We start from the raw sequence: 16,832 nt of genomic DNA, 5'->3' as shown, positions 1-16,832 counted from the left end.
CCCGTCCTCCGTAGTGATGCTTTTCTTGCATCTCCTGCTCGAGCATCTGCTCGAGGAGCTGCCTCATACAGCTCAAGCGGCTGTCTCTCCGTTTTGCAGGTGGAGACTCTTCCCGTTCCTCCGACGAGTCGGAGACCACCGGCCGATCCGTTTTGCGGGTGGATTTCCTCCCTGTGCACGGTGTAGAAGTCGGCGGCACAGGGAGCGGCTCGGGGTCGGGTGTATGGGAGCGTTCAAACAGCTCTCCCGCCGCCAGTGGCTGCCGCCCGGATATCGAACCCTCCTCGGGGGGAGTTAGGCAGGCAGTCCTTTTCGCTAGTCGCTTACGTGTTGCCATGTTAGCGACTGCTTTCTCCATAATACAAAAAACTCACTTACCTGAGGTCTCGTTTTATCCTGCAGCTGGAGAGCCTGACTCCAGCTGCCGCTGCTGTTGCGCTGCTGGCGTAATGCCGCGCCTGCGCACTGGGTGGGTTCTTCACGTAGTCACTCACGTGACTCCGAAGTAAAATTCACTATCCAGTGTTGGTAGCAAATTAATTCATCGATTAATATTTTATTAATTGAAATCACCAATTAATTGGTCATTCTATTATTATTAATATTGACAATTATTGGCAATCATTTTAGATTAATTATTGATTCAATTATTACTAACTGACCATTCTGTTCCCGGCTGATTAAACATTAGAGTTGGGGAAATGAGAACCAGAGGACATGGATTTAATGGGAACCTAAGGGGTAACCTTTTTACAATTGGTGATTGATTAACTGATTAATATTTTCCTCACATATCTGTGCTATTATTGTTGACATTTCAGTGTTTTTATTGAGAGGAATAGATCAGATAGATTCACAGAGTCTTTTGCCCAGAGTAGGGGAATCCAGAACCAAAGATATAGGTTTAAGGTGAGGGGGGAAAGATTTAACAGGAACCTGAGAGGTAACTTTTTTACACAAAGGGTGCTGAGTGTATGGATCAAACTGCCGGAGAAACATTTAAGAAACATTTAGACATGGCTGGGACAGGTTTAGAGGGATATGGGCCAAATGCAGTCAGGTAGGATTAGTGTAGATGGGGCACGTTGGTCAACGTGGGCAAGTTGGGCTGAAGGGTCTGTTTCCACGCAGTATGAAGTATATGATTGATTGATAAATGACAATGCTGCTTCAATAGACCGTCAAACCATTTAATGTCATTATTAATTGATTGATTATTTATTGCAGTTTATGATTGATTAATTGTCTTTTCATTGCCGATGTATTGCTCATTCTGTGAATTACCATTGTGCAACTTATTGATGAGTGACTACCGATTCAGACATAATTCAGTTAATTGATTGATTTCCATGTTGTTAGTGTTTACCAGTCAATGCTGCTTCTGATTGTAATTCATATTACTGAGTGAATTACAGTATTGCCGGTGTCCTTTAACTGCTGATGAGCTTCTTCTTCATTTCGTGACCATCTTGTTACAAATGTTCACCTCGCTGTTATCGTCCGTCCCGAAAAGGACGCAAGCTTCAGCGACAATGAGTGGAAGCCATCACTTGTCGCAATAGATGATGGTGGTAGCAGAATTAGCTCAGGATACTTCCAGTTTCCAGCCCTGCGATTGTCTACTTAATGCTCTTATGGATTAAATACTTAAATCGCTAGGGTGAAGGCGACTTTCTGTAGTTGAGAGAAGAGGAACAGGGTTATCTAGATCAGGGGTTCCCAACCTTTTTCGTCTCGTTTACCCCTGGCAATTTTAATAGCACATAACAATGTTATTTCACTTATTTATGAACAAGTAATGATGAACAGATACCGGTAAACCAGAACCAAACACAGTCAGTCAATGAAAAAAAAAATGTATAAATCCAGAATCAACAAATTTCCCCCCTGGGTCGGCAAAATGTACCCACTAGGGGATAAATTTACCCCAGGTTGGGAACCCTTGATCTAGATAGAAACAAGGAACTGCAGATGCTGGTTCACAAAAGGGCAACACAAAGTGCAGGAGTGACTTAGTGGGTCAGGCGGCATCTTAGTCTCCCTTTCTGTCTCTTCCCAACCAGAAACATCATCTATCCATGTTCTCCAGAGATGTTGCTTGACCCGCTGAGTTACTGCAGCACTTTGTTTCATTTTAAGTTATTAAGGATGAAGAGTGTTAGCCAGCACTGGAGCAATGGTTATGTCGGAGCAACCCCAAAGAATGTGGGAAAGCTTTAGAATGGATGCATGTACAAAGAGTGGTGAATAAAATTTGTGAACTGCAATCACAAGTTGGCACATTGTAGTCCAGTTTTAGTGGAAATAATTGAAATGTGGCTCAAAAAATGATTAGACAAAGAATCCATCCTGAAAACAAGGCATTCAGTAAAGATAGGGATACATGTGGAGAAGATCGGGTGGCAGCACTGTCTAAGTATTTTGTATGAAGGAACTGCAAAACCTGGTTTACAATGATGCATAAAGTGGATATTACGGAGGCGTCCAGAATGGATTGGGTTTTTGATCATTTTATACCTTTATTGATTGTGCTTTTATTGTTGAATTGAACATCTATTTTCCCTCCCTAACAAGTCTGAAGAAGGGTCTCGACCCGAAACGCCACCCATTCCTTCTCTCCGGCGACGCTACCTGTCCCGTTGAGTTACTCCAGCTTTTTGTGTCTATCTTCGGTTTAAACCAGCATCTGCCGACCATTCCCACACATCTAATTTTGAGTGTATTGATTGACCGGTGCCAGTTTGATTGATTGAACGTCTTGTTTCCGATTATTTAATTGACCCAATGATGCCTTTTAAACATTCAGAGATACCCTTATTCCATTCACTGCTGTCCTATGCGGGCAAACCAAGACTCTTGCTGTTGCTCGAGAGTTCTTGTTATAGGAAGATGATTTTGCCGAGTCAGGCACACAGGGAAGGGTTTTGAGTGCTCTGCTCCATTCTGCAAGCTGAGATCTCTTCTTTGCTGCCGTAATGAATTAAGCCAGTGTAAGGGTCAGTGCTCCAGCACAATAAGACCCAGTCTCAGGACAGGGCTGATTTCCGTTACTGCCTTGAATTATTAATCCATCTGTGCTCATTGTCAGCAGACATGATAACTAATGCTCTTCCTGCTGCAAGATTCTGCTGTTTGTTTATTTTTGAATGGCGGGTTGTCATTTGACTGAAACGGTGAATTGTGGTACCAAGAGATCCTTCAGACATGCACACTGTTGATAGATCGTTTCTTTCTATCTGGCATTAACCAGCATCTGCAGTTCCTTTCCAGACCCATCTTTTTTCTCCAGAGATGCTCCCTGAGTTACACCAGCACTTTGCGTCTATCTGCGGTATCAACCAGCATCTGCAGTTCCTTTCCAAACAAACACATAGTTAGGTCAGGATGTGATTATAAACCCTCCAAAAAGCTTATAGCTCCCCACACACTCGGCATTTAAAGGACAAAAGATTGTGGTTCCACACATGCCCTTTGAAGCATTTTGTTATGTGTTCTTTGTGCAAGCTTCCTGCCATCTTCAACCACAGAAGTTGGAATGCTATTGCCCCCCCCCCCCAACCTGGGCAGTAACCTGGCAGAGTAAATCACCCTGTGCTTTTGACTCTTCTCCATTCCAGTTTTGTCTTGTTTTGTTTTGTGATACAGCATGCAAACAGACCCCTCGTCCCACCGAGTCCACACATCACAACCATCGATTACCTGTTCACTCTGTTTCTATGTTATCCCACTTTCTCATCCACTCCCTACATGCCCGTGGCAGTTTTACAGAGGCCACACATCTTACAACACTGCATGTCTTTGGGATGTGAGAGGAAACCGGGTGGACCCCGAGGAAAACCAACTTGGTCAAGCGGAGAACATGCAAACTCCACACAGACAGCACCCAAGATCGGGATCGAACCCGGGTCTCCGGAACCATAAGGCAGCAGCTCTGGCTGCCATGCCACTTCACTTCATGCAAAGAGGGTGAATCTCCATCCGAGGACCAGATCCAACCTCTGTGAGCATCCCCAGCAGGTCTATCAGAGGGCAGCTAGAAATGCAGAGCAGGTTCGTCTTGTACGTCGTGTGAAGGGTTTGCAGAATATCCACACCTGGTGTCCTCCTGCACTCCCGAGCCTCGCAGTTGCAGGGTTTTACTGCACCTCTCTCCGCAGCTGCCGCTCTTTACACTGTCCCTTGGAATGACTCCAAAACACAACCTGTGATGCTGTGGATGTGTAACTTCAGGATAAGTGAACATAGAAAACAGGACATTTTACCTACTGACTTCTTGTCTCAACTTCCAACTGGGAGCATGCATTCAGTCGGAACTCCAAACTAAATAGTCTTACCCTCACAAAGCAGTGGGTGGCCTTCAGGGAAATGAATGGTGTCTCATGCATGGTGTCTCGTGCATGGGGTCTCATGCTTGGGAAAGGGTGCGGATTCACACCTCCAAGTATTGTCTTTGCTTCTCTATCTGCTGCCTCTGTGGGGAAGCAGAAGCTCATTCCGACTAAAGGGAGAGTTTGGGACGTACCTGGACTCCAGCTGAGAATTAGTTTCAGCGACTAAGAAGATTATAGTTGGTCGGCGCTGAGCGCTTGCTTGGTGCTGAATCATTTGGAACCGATCAGATTGGATATATGTGCTGTAAACATCGCTGCAAGGTTGTTTTCTGGGAAACATACCTTATTTCAAGTGGAAGATAGACATAAAATGCTGGAATAATTCAGCGGGACAGGCAGCATCTCTGGAGAGAAGGAAAGGTGACTTTTTGGGTCGAGACCCTTCTTCACTCTGTTTACCTTCGATTTAAACCAACACACCTTATTCCAAGTTCATAGCTCATTAACACACTGGGATAGTTCACTAACTCACACTGCCCCAATTTGATAAAGATATTTAATTAGATAGAAAATTGGCTTCATGGAAGGAAACTGAGGGTGATGGTGGAAGATAGACACAAAATGCTGGAGTAACTCAGCGGGACCGGCAGCATCTCTGGAGAGAAGGAATGGATGATGTTTTGGGTTGAGGCCCTTCTTCAGACGGTGGAAGGTTGCTTTTCAGACTGGAGGCCCGTGACTAGCGATGTGTCTCAGGGTTCAGTACTGGGCCCATTGCTGATTATGGTTTATATCAACGGCTTGACTGAGAATGTAGAAGGCATGGTTATGAAGTTTGCCGCTGGTGCTAAAGTGGGTGATATTGCAGATAGGGAAGTTTTTTGTTACTGTAGTATCTTGAACAGTTGGGCAGGTGAGATGACAAATAGTGAATGGAATTTAATGCAGGTAAGTATGTGGCGCTGCATTTTGGAAAGTCCAAACAGGACAGAACCTTCACAATGAACGGCCTGGCCTTTGGGAGTGTTGTAGAGCATAGGAATCTAGGTGTGGAGGTACATGGTTTCCTGAAAGTGGCGTCACAATTGATGAGGGCAGTAAAAATGGCATTTGGTACTTTGTCCTTCATCAGTCAGGGTATTGAGTTTTAAAAGTTTGGGTGTTATGTTACAGTTATACAAGACATCGGTGAGAAAGCATAAGGTATTCACTTTTAGTCACCCTGCAATAGGAAAGATGTTGGTATACTGGAAATGCTGCAGAGAAGATTTACGGGGATGTTGCTGGGTCTTGAGGGCCTGAGCTAAACAGAGTGGTTGGGCAGGCTTGGACTTTCTTGCTTGGGGCACAGTAGACTGTGGTGTGATCTTATCGAGGTGTATGAGACCATGAGGAGAATAGATAGGGTGAATGCTTAGAGTCTTTTACCAGGAGTAGGGGAATCAAGAACCAGTGGTCACAGGTTTAAGTGGGAGGAGAAAGATTGAATAGAAACATGAGGGGCAACATTTATTTACATCAAGGGTTGTAGGTAAATGGAACAACCTGCCATGGGAGGTAGTTGAGGCAGGTACGATAAAAACATTAAGAAGACATTTAGAAGTCCGAACGTACGTGGATAGGAAAGGTTTAGAGGGATATGGACCAAACGCAGGCAGGTGGGACTAATGTTGGCATCATGGTCGGTATGGACAAGTTGGGCCGAATGGCCTGTTTTGTGCTGTATGACTCTGTGACCATCAATTGCACAAAGTTTACAAATAATACTTGTTTTTCTCCTTTCAGTGTTGTAAATACACAAATGAAAAACGGTGCCACTGCCCTGTATTTGGCCAGCCAGGAGGGCCACCTGGAGGTGGTGCAGTACCTGGTGAAGGAGTGTGGAGCGGATCCGCACGTACGAGCCCACGATGGGATGACGGCGCTCCACTCAGCAGCCCAGATGGGTCACAACACGGTCATCGTCTGGCTGGTAGGTAGTTCTCCTGAAACCCATGCCTGCGCTGGGCACCACTGCTTTGGTGACCCAATGGTTTACTTTGCTATTCTAATGTATAGGTTTACTTTGTTGAATTTAGTTTAGTTCAGGGCTATGGCAGGCGTGGACTCATCGGGCTGAAGGGTCTTTGGACTTTAGACTTTAGACATACAGCGAGTTTTGAGAAACAGCACGGAATAGGCCCTTTGGCCCATCGAGTCCACACCAACCAGCGATCCCCGCACATTAACACTAACCTACACACACACGGGACAATTTTACATTTACACCAAGCCAATTAACCTTCAACCTGTACGTCTTTGGAACAATGGAGGAAATCAGGAAGATCTCGGAGAAAACCCATGCAGGTCATGGGGAGAACATACAAACTCCACACAGACAGCACCCGTGGTCGCGATTGAACCAGGGTTTCTGGAGCTGTAAGCGTTGTAAAGCAGCAACTTTACCGCTGCGCCACTGTGCTAAATAGTCTTGTTTACTTTGGTAATGCAACGTATCGATTTACTTTGCTAATCCATCGTATAGATTTACTTTGGTAATCCAACATATAGATTTATTTTGATATTCCAATGTATACTCCAACAATATGATATTCTAGTGGCGCAGCTGGTAGTGGTGTTTCCACACAGGGCCAGAGACCCAGGTTTGATCCTGACCTCGGATGCTGTCTGGCACATTCTCTGTGTGACTGCATAGGTTTCCTCCAAGTGCTCCAGTTAGTCCCACATCCCGAAGATGTGTGGTTTTGCAAGTTAATTGGCCCTCTGTAAATTGCCCCTAGTGTGTAGGGAGTGGACGAGAAAGTGGGATAGCATGGAACTAGCGTGAACGGGTAAGCTATGGCCGGCGTGGACTCGGCGGGCTGAAGGGTCTTTGGACTTTAGACTTGAGACATTCAGCGAGGAAACTGGCCAACGAGTCCAGCGATCCCCATACACTAACACACCAGGGCCAATTAACATTTTTTAAATCAAAGCCAATTAACCTACAAACCTGTACATCTTTGAAGTGTGAAAGGAAATCGGCGCATCCGGTGAAAACCCACACGGTCACAGGGAGAACGTAAAAACTGCGTACAGACAGCACCCGTAGTCAGGATTGAACCCGGGTTTCTGTTGCTGTCAGGAAGTAACTCTATCGCTGCGCCACCGTGCCGACCCATGGCATTTTTTTCCACGCTGTATCTTCTAAAAAAAAATCAGCCAATTTTGACCTGCTATTGTCTAACTGATTTCCTTTGTTTACGCACTAACATTTCCTTTCCATTTCTCCGTGCAGGTGAGTTTTACAGACATCAGCCTGTTGGACAGGGATGGTGAAGGGGCCACAGCAATGCACTTTGCTGCCAGTAAAGGACATGCCAAAGTTCTCAGCTGGCTACTGTTACACGGAGATGAAATTGCCACAGACAACTGGGGTGGTTCTCCACTACACGACGCTGCGGAGAATGGAGAACTAGAGGCAAGTCTCACAGCACTGGGCGCAGCGGCATTGTAAATCACAGAGGTTAAACAGAGAGCTGGTGAAAGGAGACACACATCAACTACCTCAGGTTCATAGAACGGTAGAGCACAGCAACAGGCCCTTCAACCCACAATGTCTGTGCTGAACATGATGCCAAATTAAACTAATCTCTCATTCATTACGAGACGAAATCACTGGAGTAACTAAGCGGGTCAGGCAGCATATCTAGAGGACATAGATTGGTGACAATTCGGATCAAGACCAGAATGTTTTGTAACCCGAACATCACCTATCCATGCTCTTTCCAGATGCTACTGACCTACTGAGTTACGCCAGCAGGTGTCACTGTTGTAACTGAACAGATTGAAGTCAAATATTCTCCTTAATGGAGTAACATTGATATTTTGATTATGTTATGACCTGTGTATCTCTGCCAGGTGAAGTTTAGTATTGTGAGCTGGAAATATATACATTACAAAATCAGACGCGGAAATGACCTCAAAATCAATAGGCACAAATTGCTGGAGTAACCCAGAGGGTGAACTGCAGTGGATCATGGCTGCTTGGCAGGCTGGAGTTAATGTGTACCATATTGATTCCAATGATTCCAACCATTACTCTACCAGCAGTGTGGAGCATTACTGAAGTAAAAACCGTCATGGAGTCATGCAAAATGGAAACAGGCCCTTTGGCCCATCTAGTCCATGCTGACCAAGATGCCTCAACTACAATTGTCCCATTTACCTGCGTTCAGCCCATATCCCTCTCTCACAGAGAGTGGTGAGTCTGTGGAATTCTCTGCCTCAGAGGGCAGTGGAGGCAGGTTCTCTGGATGCTTTTAAGAGAGAGCTAGATAGGGCTCTTAAAAATAGCGGAGTCAGGGGATATGGGGAGAAGGCAGGAATGCGGTACTGATTAGGGATGATCAGCCATGATCACATTCAATGGCTGGCTCGAAGGGCCAAATGGCCCACTCCTGCACCTATTGTCTATTGTCTATTGTCTATAAACCTTTCCTATCCATCCATGTGTTAAACATGGACCAGATCTTCAGGTTACCCATAAGGTGGATCTCACCCAGCTTTCACCTGCAGCTACAGTCAGCACATTGTTCCGTTTTGTTTCACGTGCGTGTCAAATGCTTATGACTTCTCTTGTTGATGCAGTGTTGCCAGATCCTGGTGGTCAATGGTGTTGATTTGGCTATTTGCGATAAGGACGGCTACACAGCAGCCGACCTGGCCGACTACAACGGACACAACCAATGCGCCAAGTACCTGAAGACAGTCGAGAACATGGTAAGAGAAACTGAGAGAGAAACGTTAATGAATGAAGGCATTTCTGTCATTAATGCCACAAGTGGGTTTTTAGTATTTTTTAGTTTAGAGATATAGCACAGAAACAGGCCCTTCGGCCCACCGAGTCCACACCGACCAGCGATCCCCACACATTAACACTATTCTACGCACACTAGAGACAATTTACATCTATACCAAGCCAATTAACCAACAAACCTGTACAACTTTGGAGTATGGGAAACCGAAGATCTCGGAGAGAACCCACATAGGTCACAGGGAGAACGTACAAACTCTGTACAGGCAGCACCCATAGTCAGGATGGAACCCACTCTACCACTACACCACACCCTGCTGCATCATGGGTTCATCCAGCGGGGAGGATGGTTGTTCCTTTTTTCTTTTCTTTTAGTAGGATATGTCTTGTTTTGGGTAAATTCACACAGACGGTGACTTTCTGATGTAAGTTCATTAATTGATAATAATAATAATAAATTTTATTTTTGGGCGTCTTTCAAAGTCTCAAGGACACCTTACAGAAATTAACAGAAGAGAAAAAACATATAGTCGGAGTAAAATAAATAATAAGGACATCACCAATACACAAATTAAAGACAGAAATCGCTCCAAAGACAAAAAATCAAAAAACACAATGTGAAGAGAGAGCAGCGGCAGCTAAAGCACGCCAGCATCCACTCTCCCTTCCGACAGACTAACATATTAACTTACACACAAAAGAAAAAACATCCACCCACAGTGGTTACCACTGTGGGGGAAGGCACAATGTCCAGTCCCCCTCCCCAGTTCACCCAAAGTCAGGCCTATTGAGGCCACCGCTATTGCCTCAACGGAGGCCCGATGTTCCTGGCCGTTCTGGCCAGGTGGTGTTGCCCCGGCGTCGGGAGAGTCCTCTCAGCGGCTGGGCCACCTGGAACGGCCGCTTCCTAGCTGGGGACTGCGGCTTCCGAAGCCGACAAGGCCACGCCGGGTTGGAGCTCCCAGGCTCCCGATGTTAGAGTCAGCGCCGCCCGCTCCGCTCCGCAGACCCGCAACCCGGTCACAGCTCACCGGAGCTCCAGCGCGTCGATCCAGCGTGGCGACCCAGGCAAGGCATCGCCCGCTCCGCTCCGCGATAGCGCTCCAGCGCTGTGTCACCACCAAAGCCGAGGTGCTGGGCGGTCCCCGCCGGGAAACGGCGCTCCACGCCCGCTGGTAGGCCACGAGGATGGGTCGACGGGGCAGCCCAGAGAAAAAGCTGCCTCACCGACCAGGTAGGGACCTAGAAGTATAATTACCCCCTACCCCCCACATTAAAAAGTCAATTTCTCCAACAGACGAAGCACAGGACTTACTAAAAACTTCAAACAAAATGAATTAAACGGATGGCTGCTGGGTAGCAGCCGTTCCCCAAAATGGCTCCTCCTACCTCTGAATTAGAGGAACATAATTATGCCATTCAGCCCATCAAGACTACTCCGCCATTCAATCATAGCTGATCTATCTTTCCATCTTAAACCCCATTCTCCTGCCTTCTCCCCATAACCCCTGACATCCGTACTCATCAAGAATCTGTCAATCTCCACCTTAAAAACATCCATTTGTGACTTGACCTCCACAGCCCACTGAGACAATGAATTCCACAGATTCACCACTCTCTGACTAAATAAATTCCTCCTCATCTCCTTTCTGAAGGTATGCCCTTTTATTTTGAGATTATGCCCTTTTGGTCCGAGACTTTCCCACGAGTGAAAACATCCTCTTCACATCCACACTATCCAGGCCTTTCACTATTCGTTAAGTTTCAATGAGGTCCCCTGTGTCGTCTACCTGAAGTGTGATACTCAGAATTATACGTTATCTTCCAGTTGTGGCTCAACCATTAACAATAGATTATCTTTGTTTTTCCACATTAGGCCTCCATGTTTTAGCAGAAATTAATTATTTAGGTCTCATACTGTACTGCCAAAGATTTGTAATTTGCACACTAGAAGTTATTCTAATGCTTAGTCCCCATGATATTTTATTGGCTTTTCACATTGCAACAATTCAGTAACTCACACTGGGTCAGTTCACTAACACACACTGCAACAATTCAGTAACTTACGCTGGGTCAGTTCACTAATATACATTAGGCCAGTTCACTAACACACACTAGGCCAGTTCACTAACACACACTAGGCTGGTGCTAATCCTATTCTTCTCCATCACCCCATATTCCATGCATTATATGTCACTTTCAGACTGTGGTTAATTTACTGTGGCTAATTAACGTGCAAACTCCACGCAGACAGCATCCCGAGGTCAGGATTGAACCCTGGTCCATGGAGCTGTGAGGCAGCGTCTCTACCAGCCGCTCTATGGCACTCTTGTGCTGGGGGCGTGTGGCGGTCTGCTCCCCGGGCCAGGGTCTGGGGTCCGATGGGGGCAGGTTTGATGGGGTCTGTGACCAGCTACACTTGGAAGATGTGGGAACATTGATGATGAAGCATGTAGCATTGATTCGTGCCGAGGGAAGAGCGTGCGGTTGGGAACGGACATGACAAACGCGGACCTTTAAGCTCGGGGTACGCGAGAGCTGTGTTAACGCCACCCTCTGTCCTCTTTCAGAGTGTGGAGCACCGGGTGCTATCCCGAGACCCTTCCACTGACCTGGAGCACAAGCTGCTGGATTCAGGAGTGTCATCGCCCAAAGCTACCCTCTCTTCCCAGCAACAAACCCCCAACACCGAGATGGGCTCGCCCTCCAGCACCCTCTCCAACTACGACTCCTACCACTCCAGTCAGTCCAGCACGAGGGAGATGACAAGCGGCCCCCCGGCTCAGGGGCAGAACCTGGGACAAGGTGGTGCTCAGCAAAGTGTGGCGGGGGCCTGAGCTCCAGGGAGAGATCACACGGGCCATGACTCATCCCTTGGAGCACAGAGGGCGGTGTGGTCTTATAGAGGTGTACAAAACCATGAGAAATAGGTTGTGTCATTTAATTTACAGATACACCACAGAAACAGGTCCTGCAGCCCACCGAGTTCTCCCCGATTAACGCTACCCATACACCAGCATTATTCTCCACACCAGGATACAAAAGTGAGTGGTTTTTCAGATAGTGAAGATGGTTGTGAACGATTGCAGCAGGATTTGGATCGATTGGCCAGGTGGGCAGAGGAACGGTTGATGGAATTTAATACAGAGAAATGTGAGGTGTTGCATTTTGGGACGTCGAACATGGGCAGGACCTACACAGTAAATGGTAGGCCTCTGGGTAGTGTTGTAGAGCAGAGGGATCTAGGAGTACAGGTGCATGGTTCCTTGAAGGTCGAGTCGCAGGTAGATAAGGTGGTCAAAAAGGCTTTTGGCACTTTGGCCATCATCAGTCAGAGTATTGAGTATAGAAGTTGGGAGTTCATGTTGCAGTTGTATACGACGTTGGTGAGACCGCATTTAGAATATTGTGTTCAGTTCTGAGCACCATGCTATAGGAAAGATATTGTCAAGCTTGAAAGGGTTCAGATAAGATTTACGAGGATGTTGTCAGGACTAGGGGGTATGAGCTATAGGGAGAGGTTGTGTTAGCTGGGTATCCATTCCATGGAACGCAGGAGGGTGAGGGGGGATCTTACAGAGGTGTACAAAATCATGAGAGGAATAGATCGGGTAGATGCACAGAGTCTCTTGCCCACAGTTGGGGAATTGAGGACCAGAGTTCAAGGTGAAGGGGAAAAGATTTAATAGGAATCCGAGGGGTAACTTTTTCACACAAAGGGTGTATGGAACAAGCTGCCAGAAGAAGTAGTTGAGGCTGGGACTATCCCATCGTTTAAGAAACAGTTACTCAGCCTTGTTTTTCATGCTGTACACAAATACAATCCGTTCAAACTCAAGTACAATAGGTAGAGCAAAGGGGAAGATACAGAGTGCAGAATGTAGTTCTCAACATTGTAATGAATCAGTTCCAGAGACTAAGTTCAATGTCCTCAATGGGGCAGAGGTGAATCAGACAGTAGCCTAGTTTATGGAAGCAATGCCATACAACTCTGCCTCTACCCCTTTTTCTTATCATCCTAACAGGCTCTTTAGCTACATGGGAGGAAGAAAAAGTGGTCTTGAGTATCTCAAACAGAGAGTAACAATGGGGAAACTGCTTCACAAAGGAGCAGGTACTGATGGTGCTGGCTTAATACTGAGATACAGTGAAAGTTTTGTGCTGCATGCTATCCAGGTAGATCACAGCATACACGAGTGCAGTCATACCCATGCACAAGTACGACAGAGTAAAAGAGAAAATAAACAGTACTGAATACAGTGTTACAACTGCAGAGAAAGTGCAGATATTGGTGTAAGGACTAGAGTTGACTTGGGAAAACTTACTGCTTTGTGCTGTTGTGATTCAGTGTGAAAACAGACCCATCAAGTCCACACCAACCACCGATCACTCATTCACACCAGTTCCATGTTGTTCTACCTATGCATTCACTCCCTCCACATTAGGGGCAATTTACAGGCCAATTAACCTATATGTTCTTGAGATGTGGGAGGAAACGGATCACCTGGAGGAAACCCACGTGGTCACAGGGGAATGTGCAAACTCCATATACTGGCAGCACCCGAGGTTAGGATCGAACCCAGGACTCTGGCGCCATGAGGCAGCAGCCCCACCAGCTGTGCCACTGTGCCGCCACTATACTGAGGTACAAGAAAAGAAACACTATTAAAGTAATTGAAACATTGCCCTGCAGTGCCAACGACTATAAAGATAATGTCAGTTTAATGTTCCCACCATAGTTAGTGACTATATGTTAGTGAGTTAGAGAGTTAGTGACTCAAACTCAAGTACAATAGGTGGAGCAAAGGGGAAGATACAGAGTGCAGAATACACTCTCGTTCTCAGCATTGTAGCGCATCAGTTCCAGAGACAAAGTCCAATGTCCATAAGTGGCTAGAGGTGAATCCGACAGAGCCCGAGCTTATGGAAGGCCTGTTCAGAAGCCTGATGACAGAGGGGGAGAATTTGTATCAGTCCGGCTTTGCTCCCGTTGCTTCAGGTGGTAAGGCTGAACAAACACACTGCAAATTCCCACTCACTTTTCCATAGAGGGGAGAGGGGCAATGGCTCGTTCCAGTAGCCCCACTAGATGGATCTTGGGGCTTGACGTTCATTCAGACTTGCCATCCATCTCTCCTCTGGATGAAGACCTTCACATCCAACACCTGGGTTGTGGTCCATTACTGGAGGACATTGGTTTACCATGAGAGGGAAATGGTTTAAGGGGATCTGAGGGGTATATTTTTCAAAGAGCAGTTGGGGGTATCTCGAATTATCTGGCAGGGGGATAGTAGAGGAAGGAACTAACAGCATTTGAGGGGCCACAATCCACAAACCTGACTGTCCCGGAAGACCCATTGTCTCTGCCTGTTCGTGCCCCACCGAACCTATTTCCAAATACCTTGCCTCCATCCTATTCCCCTTGGTTAAATCCCTCCCTACCTATGTTCAAGACACCTCAGACACTCTCCGTCGTCTCCGCGCATTCCATTCTCTAGGCCCTCACCCCCTCATCTTCACCATGGACGTCCAGTCACTCTACACCTCCATCCCCCACCAGGATGGTCTCAAAGCCCTCCGGTTCTTCCTCGACCAGAGAAGCAACCTATACCCAGCCACTGATACTCTCCTACGCCTAGCGGAGCTGGTCCTTAACCTCAATAACTTCACGTTCGACTCCTCCCATTTCCTCCAAATACAAGGCGTAGCTATGGGCACACGCATGGGCCCCAGCTATGCCTGCCTATTTGTCGGTTACGTCGAGCAATCCTTGTTCAATACATACCAGGGCCCCATCCCCGACCTCTACCACCGCTACATCGACGACTGCTTTGGTGCCACCTCCTGCACCCGCACACAACTGACTGACTTCATCCACTTCACCACTAACTTCCATCCGGCACTCAGATACACCTGGACCATTTCCGACACTTCCCTACCATTCCTTGACCTCACTATCTCCATTGCAGGTGATAGACTTCTGACGACATCCACTATAAACCCACTGACTCCCATGGCTATCTGGACTAAACTTCTTCCCACCCTGCTTCCTGTAAGGACTCCATCCCCTACTCCCAATTCCTCCGTCTACGCCGCTTCTGCTCCACGGATGAGGCGTTCCACACCAGGGCATCTGAAATGTCCTCATTATTCAGGGAACGGGGGTTCCCCTCCTCCACCATAGATGAGGCTCGCACCAGGGTCTCTTCCATACCCCGCAACACTGCTCTCTCTCCCCATCCCCCCACTCGCAACAAGGGAAGTGTCCCCCTAGTCCTCACCTTTCACCCCACCAGCCGTCACATACAAAAAGTAATCCTCCGTCAGTTTCGCCACCTCCAACGTGACCCCACCACTCGCCACATCTTCCCATCTCCCCCCATATCTGCCTTCCGCAAAGACCGCTCCCTCCATAACTCCCTTGTCAATTCTTCCCTTCCCTCTCGTACCACCCCCTCACCGGGCACTTTCCCTTGCAACCGCAAGAAATGCAACACTTGTCCCTTTACTTCCCCCCTCGACTCCGTTCAAGGACCCAAGCAGTCGTTCCAGGTGCGACATAGGTTTACCTGCATCTCCTCTAACCTCATCTATTGCATCCGCTGCTCTAGATGTCAGCAGATCTATATCGGTGAGACCAAGCGGAGGTTGGGCGATCGTTTCTCCGAACACCTCCGCTCGGTCCGCAATAACCAAGCTGACCTCCCGGTGGCACAGCACTTCAACTCCCCCTCTCACTCCGTCTCCGACCTCTCTGTCCTGGGTCTGCTTCATGGCCACAGCAAGCAGCACCGGAAATTGGAGGAACAGCACCTCATATTCCGCTTGGGGAGTCTGCATCCTGGGGGCATGAACATCGAATTCTCCCAATTTTGTTAGTCCTTGCTATCTCCTCCCCTTCCTCAGTCCCCCTGCTGTCTCCTCCCGTCCTCCAGCCTTCAGGCTCCTCCTTTTTCCTTTCTTGTCCCCGACCCCCCCCCCCCCCCCCCCCCCCCCCAATCAGTCTGAAGAAGGGTTTTGGCCCAAAATGTTGCCTATTTCCTTCGCCATAGATGCTGCTGCACCCGCTGAGTTTCTCCAGTTTTTTTGTGTACCTTCGATTTTCCAGTATCTGCAGTTCCTCCTTAAGCATTTAAGGGGCATTTGGACAGGTACTTGAATGAGCAGGGTATAGTGGGATGTGGAATTAATGCAGGCAAATGGTTTAGATTTATTAATGTCACATGTACCAAGGTACAGTGAAAAGCATTATTTTGCATCTATCTGAACAGATCAGATATACCACACATAAATAAACTCGTCAAACTCAAGTACAATAGAAGTAGCAATGGGGAAGATACAGAGTGCAAAATATAGTTCTCAGCATTGTAGGGCACCAGTTCCATTGACAAAGTCCAATGACCTCAATGGGGTAGAGGTAAATCAGACAGTACTCTAGCTTATGGGAAGACTTTTCGGAAGCCTGACAGTACGCTGCCAGGGGTTATGGGGAGAAGGCAGGAGAATGGGATTAGGAAGGAGACGATTGGAATGCCGGTGTAGGCTTGATGGGCCAATTCTACTCTGATAACTCATGAACAGAGGTGAAGAAGCTGTTCCTGAATCTGGTGGTGCACGCTCCCAAGCTTCTGTACCTTCAGCCGGATCAGAGCAGGGAGAAGAAGGAATGATGGGGGTGGGACAAGCCTTTGTTTAAGTAGGGATCG

The 16,832-nt window shown here is 47.2% G+C and overlaps 1 protein-coding gene across 1 annotated transcript in view; it reads left to right on the top strand.

Annotated features, from left to right (window-relative positions):
- espn (espin) overlaps positions 1-16,832 on the top strand; it is a 217,505-nt gene that overhangs the window by 68,382 nt on the left and 132,291 nt on the right. Inside the window, exons 3-6 of the mRNA XM_055659678.1 lie at positions 6,117-6,303; positions 7,609-7,791; positions 8,961-9,092; positions 11,697-11,931. Of these exons, the coding sequence (XP_055515653.1) occupies positions 6,117-6,303; positions 7,609-7,791; positions 8,961-9,092; positions 11,697-11,931 (737 nt within the window). The remainder of the gene's footprint in view (positions 1-6,116; positions 6,304-7,608; positions 7,792-8,960; positions 9,093-11,696; positions 11,932-16,832) is intronic.

This window comes from Leucoraja erinacea, chromosome 30 (assembly GCF_028641065.1).
Source record: "Leucoraja erinacea ecotype New England chromosome 30, Leri_hhj_1, whole genome shotgun sequence".
In the NCBI taxonomy this organism is placed as follows: domain Eukaryota; kingdom Metazoa; phylum Chordata; class Chondrichthyes; order Rajiformes; family Rajidae; genus Leucoraja; species Leucoraja erinaceus.
The sequence above is the reverse complement of the archived record's forward strand: the minus strand, read 5'-3'. Positions and strand labels throughout refer to the sequence as shown.